The sequence below is a fragment of the Pholis gunnellus genome, assembly GCF_910591455.1.
Source record: "Pholis gunnellus genome assembly, chromosome: 19".
Classification (NCBI taxonomy): domain Eukaryota; kingdom Metazoa; phylum Chordata; class Actinopteri; order Perciformes; family Pholidae; genus Pholis; species Pholis gunnellus.
The window spans coordinates 9,042,834-9,055,237 of record NC_136546.1 but is presented as its reverse complement, the minus strand read 5'-3'; the positions used below and the strand labels follow the sequence as shown (position 1 = coordinate 9,055,237).

At 42.0% G+C, this 12,404-nt stretch overlaps 1 protein-coding gene across 2 annotated transcripts in view; it reads right to left on the bottom strand.

Annotated features, from left to right (window-relative positions):
- Positions 1–8,528: 8,528 nt before the first annotated feature.
- Positions 8,529–12,404, bottom strand: part of sipa1l1 (signal-induced proliferation-associated 1 like 1) — a 32,184-nt gene continuing 28,308 nt past the window's right edge. The window contains exons 22-24 of one of the 2 annotated variants that reach the window (XR_013767519.1): positions 12,221–12,299; positions 8,646–10,761; positions 8,529–8,551 (exon numbers count right to left, since the gene is read on the bottom strand). Coding sequence is in view for 1 of the 2 variants with exons in the window: in XM_079180425.1 (XP_079036551.1) it covers positions 10,618–10,761; positions 12,221–12,299 (223 nt within the window). In the remaining variant the exon portion in view is untranslated. The other variant, XM_079180425.1, reaches the window with a different exon arrangement.

The window sequence follows — 12,404 nt, the reverse complement described above, 5'->3', positions numbered from 1 at the left end:
CACTTTCTCTGACGGCCATGTCTATAATGCATTATGAACATACTTATAATGCGCTTTTATCTTCTTATAGCACTGTATACATATAGTTATCACTTAAAAGTATTCATAAGGATGTATAAAAAGAATTATATCACATTATAAAGCATTTTATCATGGCTTATGAAGTCAAGTATCATGATATTTCATAATTGCTGTATAATCAGTACATTTTCTTTGCAAGGATCATAGTGTAATGTAATTCATATAGTTGTAATATATTATAATCTCAAATGTCTCAAATTGGCTGCTATCTATAAGACTCTAATCCTATGAATGTATCTAATTAACGGGGTCAACTCCAAAGTCTTTACCAAGGGAAGCTGCTCCCTTCTCATTATCTTGTTGTCGTCTTTCCTGATTGAAACTATCAAATGTTGGGCTTGTAGGAGAGTTAAGTCCTGCAGAAGAAGGCGGCGAACTCTCGCACACTTTCTCAGCACAAAGTGTAAAGCAACATTTCAGCCACTACCGTGTTTAAAAGTTGTATAAGGAAACATGAAGGCGCTCACAAGTTAATCGTCTCAGGATAACAAGTTCATTATTCAATTAGCTCAAGAGAAAGAGAGGTGGTTTGGTTAAGATAACAACAAAATGAACCCCGTAATATTCTGAAATAATATGATTCTGTACTTTTGTGGTTCTGTATCTGAAATGAATAGAGAGAAGCACTTAAAATAGTTGAGACAAAGGCACTCACAAGCTTTTATTATGTGAAGGGTAAATGCTCCGGACTCTTCTGCTCATGCAACAAGGCCAATAAACTCAACTATTTTTTCTTCCTCTTAAACCCTTTCCCATGTTCACCTCTCCCCATCTTTTTTTTCCACTCAGTGTAATCTTGTAATTTCTCATCTTGAACAGAAGCAGGTCTAACAGCTCTGCACCAGGGAGCCCGGCAGATAAACTCTGAGCTGATGGGGACTTTTGGTCGCGCACGGAGACACATCAAAGCATCTGATGCAATGGTGGACTGTGGGAGGAAACTGGCAGCTTGCTGTAGTCAGGAGGGGTTACACTGACTATGTGTGTGTGTGTGTGTGTGTGTGTGTGTGTGTGTGTGTGTGTGTGGATGCAACCACATCTCACATGAAAGCATGTCAACACACAGCTAGTTTACAGTGATTCGGCCAGCATGTTCTCACTGCTGGTGCTGGAGACTAAAAATATTTGGTGCCCTAATTCAACAACGTTGCTGGGACAGAGAGAGAGAGAGGAAAGTGACAGCGCTCTTCAAAAGCCAGTTGTTTCTTTCTTTCTTAGCTTTCTCCCTTTAATCTGACGTTTAGTGTGCAAATGGGAAAAGAATGGACGTCAATATGCTCACAAATCAATACATGCACTTACCAACTAACTGTCGTCAAAAACAACGTTGATACTAATGGACCACTCTGGCCTGACAGATTGACATACACACACACACACACACACACACACACACACACACACACACACACACACACACACCATGTCTACTACTAGCCTCCACTCTGGACTGACTGAATTATTGAGCAACTGTAAACAGGAAGAGGAGATCCCACTGGGAAGTGTGTGTGTGTGTGTGTGTAGGTGTGTGTGTGTGTGTGTGTGTGTGTGGTTGGGTGGGAGTTGCCCCACATTTGGTGCTCCTTTATAGCTACATGTCTCATGACATGCAATAACACACACATTTACCCATGTTTGCCTGTGTGGATATGTCCGTTAGCACCATGGATGAATTATTCTGTCTTGGGTTATATATATAGTATATATATAAATTTAGAATGACACCAAAAAGAGACACTAAAAGACCTCAAAGACACTAAAACTGAGCAAAAAGAAACCGATTATCAAAGAGATGGAAAACTGCATGCAATAACTGAGACGTAATACTGCACAAAGAGACAAAAAAAGAACCAAAAAGAGACAAAAAGACCATGAAGAGATACAAAAGGGGCGTGGTCTGTGCCCAGGAGCCCATTGTCTCATAATCCGCCCCTGGTTAGCACCGTTTCAGAGCAAGGGCTCTAAAAGGGCAAGAGCTGTATAAAGTGTAACTGTATAAGAAGTATAAGAAAGTACTAAACGTAACATCAGTAAAATATAAACCGGGTGAGCCCGAGAACATTTACATAAAAAAGAAATATTCTGAATTAATCCGCGCATTTTCTGCTGCTAGTTTATGTCTGGGTGGTGATGGTGGTACCGTAACAGGGCATGAAAAGTAGCCCAGATGCTCTGGCTTCCCCATGGCTTCTTCCTCCAGCTCCTGCTGGGGGACCCCGAGGCCAGATGGGATATATAATCCCTCAGTGTGTTCTGGGTCTGGCCATAGGAAATCCTTCCAGTTGGATGTGCTTTCACAGGCATCCAGGAGGCATCTCAATCAGACACCCAAACCATCTCGTCTGGCTCCGTGCGATGCAAAGGAGCAGCACTGTTAGTCCAGAAACTCATCTCATTAGCTTATAACTGCGATTGGCTGGGTACAACCCAAAACTAATGAGCTAAAACTAAAGGATAGTGCAGGTGGAGGGAAGGGTGAAGGATGAATCTATTTAACAAATGAAGAAGGGGCTAAAAGGAGTCTGCACTCCCACAGAAAGCATTTTGAATGATTTCTGTAGGTGTGAATCACATTTACATGAGGCGGTCTTTGTTAGTGAGTTAATTAGAGCTTCTCACGATGCTTCACATCTTATAAACAGCTGATATCAATAGAAATATTCTGGAAGTAGGCTTTATAGAAATAGCTTGAGATGTCAAAGATGCGTCTGTGTTACTGGGCCGGTCTGCTACACTCACAGCCATCACAGACTGACAGGTATATTGTGTAAATCGACGGATCACACTGCGCGAAGGGACTGTTGGCATCTGGAATGACAGCAGACAACAAAGCTCTGCCTTTGAAGAACAAAACACCTTTTACTTTCTCTGACTCTCTTCTTGAGTGTCTGATAAGAGCCGAGAGCCGCACAGAGACACGGAGGCGTTGTGTGGGCTGCTGGGGAGTGAGGGATAAAAGCATCAAGGGTCCACACACGGCACAAGAGGAAGAAAAAGAGACGACCACATGCTGCCGGTAAACAGAGATGTTTTATTCTTTTTTATTCCCCCCCCCCACGTCACATGGATAATAAATGAAATGAAGATGAAGCCATGTTAGAAGAGAAGTTGACAACCTTCTAACTGTATGTGCAGAATAGAGAATTAGAAGTCTGATATGAATTTGTCAAATAAAATTGTTCCTAATAAGCAGGGATCTCCAAAGGTTTACAATGATTCCACTGTGTGTTGAGCTTGTACATACTGAAGGCTGTTTGTGCGTTCTGTGTGTTGCTTTAAGCTCGTTCATCTCAGCGTTTCCAGGTCAGAGACATGTTGATACTACCGCGGATCGGGACACTTAAGTTGGACATTTTCAACATAATGACTTTAAAACCTTTTTAATGATAACATATACATTCTTTACAGTGGTAAACTCATTGTCTAACTCAGATAAGGAAAGGGACTTTTTAGGATTCACAGCTTTGATTTGTGTCTATTTAGGTGCTTTCAAACGTTTTCTATCAGGTCAACTTACTGCAATGTTCCTCTTTAGAGAAAGTTAAAGGTAACTTTTTTCAATCAAACAAAGACCGAAACATAAAAGCTTTAACATCGTAACGGGCAGATAGTGTGTATATTATTATGTGTGTATCACCTGAACAGGCAGGGTAATTACTTGTCAGGAAGTGAGATGCATAGATGACAAAGTTAATACTGCTTCCACTAAGCTAAATATGTTTAATTGTATTGTGTTGTGGGGAAGCACAGGCGTCAAAGTGGCTTTTGAAAGTTATTTAATCTGGTATAAGAAATGACGCCGTTTGCAGCTAAAGACTACTGATAAACACATAAATATGGGCACTTTAAATTGAATACAGATGATTTGTTTATCAGTTTAAACTTGAAATCTGGCAGGAACACAAAAGAGAAACACTGTTTTTGACTTAAAAACAAGATTTTCATCACCCAGTACCTCCAGTGGGGTCTTTATGGGCCACCACTGGCTGCCCAAAATAGCCCAAAAATGTAAACACATAGGCAAATTAAACATCACATTTGCTTCTGCAACCTGTATACGCCTGAATCCTGGAGATACTTAATTATGGCCTCATCTTACACTCTCCCTGATCAGACGTCATTTCAGGCATCGCATATTTCTCTCGGTGTAGCAAATCCTTGACAGGAACCCCCGGTGAATCAGCCCACACATTTTCCACCTGTATACCAAAGATGACTAATCTGTAGCCTCCTCCGCACTAAACCTGTCCTCCTCTGCACCGAGACTGCAGTCACCGCTGCGCTGGCCTCAGACGGCCCTGAACCGCCGCTGCAGGTGGACAGACTGAAACCAGCACGGGGGTCGATCCAGAGCAGCACATGGTGACAAACCAACAAGTCTGATCATAGTTCTCTCAGCCGCACTCATTGTTTAGCGCACAAATTAGTCAGACGGTTATTTTATTTTTTTTCACAGTCAGATACATTCGCTAAAAGACTTGAATTCCAGAAAAGCATCATTTCATTCGGTTGGGGAAAGAATGTAGTCCTGTGATGTATGAGCAGGGAATTACAGACACTGGTGAAGCAGCTTTTCTTTATCAAGGCTTTAAAGCCCTGCTGGCAGTCTTTGGACAAGACTAGATTATCAATGTGATGATAATAACCATGGCGACTTTGACTCTGTTCTGTGATAAGAATAAAAGTTCTGGAAAAAGAAAGTAAATGGACATTGAGCTTGGACAGTTTCAAGTCCCTTAATCTGCTCTGATGAAGGTCCTTGAAAATAAAGTGTTCTCTAGTCTATCAAGAACCTTAATCTACAATTCCTCTTAGTTTATGTCTAGTCTTCTATTTTTACAGTCAGGCAGTATTTCACAGCCCATGCTTGTTTGAATAAATTAAGTATTTTTCTTTTTAACGTATTTGGAAACAAGCTAGTTTCTCTAGATGACACAATATTTTTGCTTTATTATTATTTTCTTTGCAGTGCCAGATACCAGGCGTCCTGGCCCCAGGAGGGTAATACATGCTTAAAACATTATTTCCTACTACTTGATCTTAATAAAGGTTACCCATTCATGGCATCACAAACAAACGCATATAGAAGTCTAAAACAACCTTATTTCTATGTGATCAGTACTCCTGAAATCGCACTCAATCTCACAAGCTGGAGATCTTCGGTAAGACTGTAATGCATCATTGCATGGAAGTAATTCAGGCTGACGTTTAGTTCCAGTAGTGTAACAACACTGTTCCTTCCATAAAGTTCAGATGCAGAAAGCTCTTCTGTCATCTCCATGAACCCCCCCACCCCCCGCAATACTGAGATTTGTTATGCTTTTCCCTTTCAGCAGTGGTAGCCATCTACTGTGTAATGAGTGTAAGAAGAAGAAAACACAGGCGAGGTGAGTCCCTGCTGTCGCTGTGAGAGCAGTTAAAGCGCAATCAGATGAATCAGTGTGACGCGGGAACAATCGCAGCCCGAGGCAGACTCGGTCCAAATCCCAGACCTCGACCCTCTCCTCGCTCTCTCACTCACCGCTAGATACAATCAGACAGAAGCTCTGCGGGAGAAAGTAAACCCGTGTCCACTCAGAGCGAACATGAGCCGCTGTTGTTAGTGCATTCGAGGAAAACCTGATGACACATTACATTGGCTGCTGTTAACTCTGGGAAGCCCGTCACATGAAAACATTTTCAGTTCAATCAAATATATATTTGATAAATTGATGTGGGTATTGAAGCTTTTGACAGAATTTGAAATAAATATATCGTGCAAATAAAAACAAAATGTGTTTTTTTTGTTTGCATCACATTTGGCTTTTATTGCATATTATTGATCTCAATTGGGATTTTACTTTTAGACGCAAACACATTTATTTATTGCATAAATGTATTACCATTTTAAAATTATATTTTAAAGAGTATTTAGATATTTAAACTGTATTTATACATTTTCATATCATACATATATACACACTGTAATACACATTTTTATCTACGTATTAGCTATGTAGTGATGTGCTGGAGTATTTCACTCCAGCACATCACTACATATTTGATTTATATATCATTAAATCTATCACTGTTAGGGTATCGCCACTGATCTAATTCAATTCAATTCGATTAGATTCAATATCGATCTGGGATATTTAAGGTTAAATACCAAGTTTGGTTGGATATCAAAGAGATTCTAATGCCGATATTATTCATAAGCTAAGGAACCCTATAGCCTGACGCATTACTAAATGTACTTAAAGTTATTGTTAATGGCAATGTTCGGATCAACCTTTGGTTTTACAAATCGATATATGATGATCACCCAAATGAAGGGCCGTTTGAATCGGAAAATCGTTTCTTTTGTTTTGTTTAACCAGTTTAACCAAATCACCATCTCACTTTACTCAACATGGGAATAACTGAACTATTGGTTAAATCAGTTATTTTAGACAAATATATCAATGCACATTTGCGTACTCTGGGTATTTCACTGTATATAGCTTTCTTTTGTCAATGCATTATACAGTTTTCCTTATTATTCTTTACAAGTAAAAGATAAGCAATATAGAGCAGAAACCAACAAGTAAACAGCACCACAAATAGATATGGCATTTATTTATTTCAGAAACTTTAATACTGTGATCACTGCAAATGTCTTTTTCATACCGTTACATTTTACAAAGACAATGGATCCGGGATGTAAACAGTATTTTTTCAACTCTGTAAAACGTATGGTCCTCTTGAAATAGTGTGCTTAATCTCCAGTCAGAGCTGATCCCTTTACCGTCGAGTTTATTCTTCCAACGGAAGGGAAACAAAACGGATCACGACACAGCGATGCAAGCCGGGACTCTGAGCTTTGTGGAGCCGTCCTCCCCTGCTGCAATCACTAACCTCGCAAGTTGCGCTTGACTGAAAACCAGCATCCTGTACAGAACCAACAACACGCAGCCTGCTCTTGTCTGTTCAGTGATGCTTGAGGGGGGGGGGGGAATAAAGTCGAGCACCTTCCTCTGTTTGGCAGGAACTGCATTGGCAGGAAAACTACAGAGTGACATCAAGACAAGATGGCACAGGAATGGATCAATTCACCCGTCTTATCCAAAACCTGTCGACACAAGCACTTTTTTATAAAACATTGTGCAAAGGTTCTTAAAAATAAAAGATATTACAAAACGGAACATTTGAACATCTGAACTGAGGAAAGAAACAAAACGAACTGTAAAATAACAACATTCACACTGAAGTAACTGGTGTGTGTGTGTGTCTGAATAAGGTGGACAGCTGTAACTAACATCCAACTTGATGCACACTTTTAAAGATGCGAGCAAAACATCTGCACTGCACAGTTTGTCATTTGGCCATACTTCATTTGGAATACAAAAAACTAGAGCACTTTCCATGTACAATAAAATACGAAACATTACATATTAGTAATTATTTAAGCATCGACATACTGTAGTTCTGGCAAGGAAACCAGTGCTCAAAACAATTTACAGTCAAAACCTGGAATTTGGGGACATTTCTGCCGACACAACTCTTATTTTCTATATATTTTGAGGATTTCACATTATTGGATGACTACTAGACTGCTTTTCACAAGTGGCCAACGTGTTAAAACAACCAAATCATATCATCAAGCAAGACAATTAAGCACTTGACTGTCCACTGGTGGTGTTATAATCCAAGAGATTCTTAAAACAGAACCGTTTACATCGTCTTTGTTAAGAGTTCACTCATCTCCCTGCAAACCCGCAGAGCTGAATGGCAGTTATAGTAAACATCATACCTTTAGCCCGTTTATATTCTCTTTACATTCAGACCGGGTGCCGTTTTGTGCTTTATGCTGCAGGGTTTTAATTGCATCAATTCAAGATGCAAATGAACTTTAGGAGATTCAAAAACTGGGAGCGTCTTTTCATCGCAGGGGGAAGGAATTAAGGCTTACACCAGTGCAGCACGCGAACAACCGTTTCAACGTACATGCTCAAGTTAACGACCTGAAAATAACCCCCGACACAGACACCTGGCTGAGGAAATAGCTGTGTGGGCTCCTGCTTGGGTTGTAAGTAGCTTTGTGATTTGGGGGGGGGGGGGGGACGACGACATTTATTTCCAATACACTCTTATTACAGGGGCCCTGAAAGATATACTGCATGCAACTGAATGCAAAGGCATACACACCGACGCATTTCGGCACACACTCTCGTCCCTGTGTCTGGAGGCCGGCCAGCCTGGCTGTGTTCAGTCACAATATTCATACGTACAAGGGAAAGGCCGACGCCTCCCCGTACAAACTTTTATCAAGTCTACAACTGTGAGTATGAGGCTATTTAAAACTAGTGTGTGTGTGTTATCATGTGTGTCTATTTTTCAGGATGAAGAAGAAGAGCCTTTCCCTTTCATCTGTTCCCCAGGTGCTGTTTCAAAAGGCACGTCCCTGCTCTGCCTGGGAGTAAATGACCAACGTAAGTGACTGTAGGCACGGCTGAAAAGACCGATACACACACACACACACACACACACACACACACACACACACACACACACACACACACACACACACACACACACACACACACACACACACACACACACACACACACACACACACACACACACACACACACACGTACTGCCGCTCCTTCTTATCGGGGGCATTTTTAATCCAATCATACAAGTCCTTTTTACTTTCTCTAAAGATCCTCACTGTCCCCAACACACTGAACCTGAGGAAAACTAGACATGTTCAAAATGTAAAACACACCCACATACATACAAGTACACCTACGGGCTGCTCCCTTTATCAAACATCCACCTTTGATTGTCTCTCAAAGCAGGCCCCCCCCCTCCCGGTCGATGTCTGTCTGATTGTTGAAGAGGCGTGGGGAATTTACAGAGTGACTGGCAGCACATCTAATAATCATGACATTTCCACTGGTCATCACTAGAGGGCACTGTAAGCAACACGACAGCAGGCTTGGGCACTACGAAATACAACATAATACAGAATTAAAAGCATATATTTCGGCTTGAGCCAGAATTAAGAAAGAAAGACATTTAAATAATATCGCAAGTGACCATTTTCTTGAGAAACTAAACACTGATGTCAGTTGTACTGTACGAATAGAACAACTTATTTATTGGAATTATAATACAAGGAAATAAATTAACCTGAAAAAAAAAAAAGAAAAAGTCCCTTCTTACTTTTCCCTCCCAAAAATGTCTCTGTCATTGCTTTTCAGCTGGCGCTCTGTATTCCAGACAGTGGGATGGCGAGTGGAGTCCTCTCTTTCCTTTTTTCCTCAAAGCGCGACGTTCACCGCTTTAATGGAAGATAGAGACTGGTGTCTTTGAGGCGTAACCTTTAAAAACAGCTTTTCCCACATCAAAGATCTTCCCGAGAGCAAACTCTCCCTTTTTTGGGGGGAGAGACAGGAGTCCTGACTTCTTCCTATTGCTTTTTAAGACACATACAGTTGGGATGGACCAAAGCACTCTGGATATCAGTCATGTTTAACGGCACCACTTGCCGATGGCTTATAAATATACTCCTCTGCCAGGTGTTGGTTTGTGCTGTAGAGACAAACAGGATGCTGTAATCCAGATATGAGTGACACAGAGGAGAGGAAAAAAAAGAGAAAACACTGTACAAATCCATGTTTCCCTCCCGTTCAGACACATGTCAACCTGCTTCCATGTTGACACCCTTCAGTGGTCAGAAGCTTCGAGGACAGGAAACACTAAAACTCTTTACACTCCATTCACATGTGAAAGGAAATGAAAACGTCTCCGGTGTCCAGTGGCCTTGAGGCTTTAGATTTCAGTACACCACGTTGTTTGTGTTACGGCGAGCTCCGAGCGGCTGGGCTGGCAGATCCGTCGCATTCCCGTCAGACTTTGCGTGGCATTTTCAGAGACGTCTTCTCTTAAGTCACGTGGCTGTCTGCTACCCTCTGCTGTGGCGGCTTGGGTTTGGCACTAAAGACTCAAGTCAACTTTCAGAGAAGCTGGGCAAAAGAGAGGGAAAAGGCCAGATATGGACTTAAGAGAAGCGCATCCACTGAGAAGGCATGGGGGGGGGGGGGGGGGGGGGGGGGGAGTCTGGTGACATTTTGCGAAGCCGACTTCTTCAGAAAGAGAACAGAGGGGAAGAGCTTCCTCTTTGTTGGCAATTTTGCAAAAAAAAAACACAAAAAAAAAGATTTTGGCACAGCGAGATGAGCGAAAGATCAATTCTGCAAAGTGGCGATTCTTTCATAATCTGATAAACACCCATTTTTCTGGAGTCTCATCCGGAGAAAGGTAAACAGAGGGGTCTGTGGGGACTGAGGCTGGTCGATAATATTACCCGCTGATGTTTGAACCCAATGGAAGATGGTGGGAGGGGCTTAGCGGCATCAGGCTGATTTGGGACCAACAAGTCCACTTCTCTTGTGCACAGTTCCCCCCCCCCCCCCCCCCCCCCCCCCCTCTGCCTCGCCGTCCAGACCGTTTGTGCTGATGTATGCATGTGTGTGCGTGCGTGCGCGGGTTGAAATGTGCGGGTCGGAGTCAGTTCATGTCGATGGTGTTGAAGACCCACTCGGTGAACTTCTTGAGCTTGGCGGCAGAGGTCTGCGACTCCTCCTGCAGTCTCTGGTTGTCCTCCCACAGCCTCTTGATCTGACCCTGAAGTCTCCCCTTCTCATCACGCTCCTGTGATAAGACGGGGAGAGGTTGGAAAAAGCAATCAATTAAAGCAGTTTACTTTGAAGAAAAAAAAAAATGTCCTCACACTCAAGATTCAATGTAAACCCCTTACTGTCTGTATAAATATAATAAACAATATCTGGTGTTTACATAAACCTCTCAGCTCTGCAGACTGTGAGTCACACTCGAGAGAACTTTAAGGGCTTTTGTGGGTCGATTTTTATCAGTTGACACTTTGAATCCGCCAACAGCACAACGAAAGTAAATCTCTAGTTGGGTGCATGAACATAAATATCGAGCCAGTTAAAGAAAACAAACTGTGGGGAGTTTTGCTTCACGCTGTCAGTCAGCAGCAAGCCGATTGCTGCTGGCTTGAGGGTGGTTGAAGGAGGTGAGAGAGAAGCTTATTAGTTTTCCTGCTGTCGAACTCATCGACTGCTACTTAAAAAGAAATGAATGCAGACAGCATAACGCTCTCCAGTATTTCACAGACAGCAGAGAATTTACGAAGAATTGCGTAAGAAACTAATCACACCAATGGACACAGCAATGTTGAGGAGGAAAACGCTTCGCTGCTAACGGGTCTGGGTTGTTAACGAGCAGCTCAAACCTTTAAAAGCTTCCAGTCCTGTTGGCGAATGAATGATTAAAAAAAATAATTGTGCTGCTTTTAGAAGTAGGATTTGGTGTAAATAATCAATCCTGTCTGGTATCATTATTAGAGGGTGTTGCTCGTGGTATAACGGTGAGGAAGACACATTGGGTGGTGTCGTACCAACTGAATATTCCTATCTAGCTAAACCGTGTTGCTGACTTTCTGCACAGCCGCAATCTTTTGTGGTTCCTTGAAATAAGAGACTGTACTAAATTTTCTTTATTAGACTATAAAGGAGACTTTTAGGAGCAGCTGTACATGTTTTTTGCAGTTTAACCGGGCTGTACAAAATCTGAAACTCTCTTGTTTGACACTGGAGAGTTAGCATGAATGAAGATAGTTGTGTGAAATGCATCACACACACACACACACTCTAAAGCAAGCAATCCTGAAAGTTGTTTGTTTTCCAGTCCTTCCAGGTGATTTGAAGTCAAAATAATTGCAGAGTGTTTCGAGGGAAATCTGAGTCAGCAGTTAACAACACTGAGCGATCAAGCGGAACCAAATCAACAGCAGCAGTGCTCAACAGCTGACGCTGTGTTTTATATTTAAGACAAAGTGTTCATTTACACCATCTGGAGCTGTTCAGTTGTATGCAAATCAACCCGTAGCCTTTCATTTTTCATTCCTTCTGGCACTCGAATAGAGAGGGGGAGCCAGGATATTACCTTTTAGCACAACACAGAGTGGAGGTTGTAAACATGCAGACAAAAGTTCTCGACGCAGCCCAAAACAATCAACTAAAAAACTGTATACATGTATATGTATATATGCATATGCATGCGCACGCGTTTGTGTTTTCCCTCCCACCTTCTTCAGGTCCTCCTGCAGCATCTTCACCATGGCCTCCAGCTTGGTGACCTTCCTCTCCAGCCCTATGTGACCCTCACTGTGGAGAAGAAAGCGGCACACAGCAGGACGTTCACATACACTCTAATAGAGAGCGGATAATCATATTCAATTATGACAGACACTGCAGAACACGGTTTACACT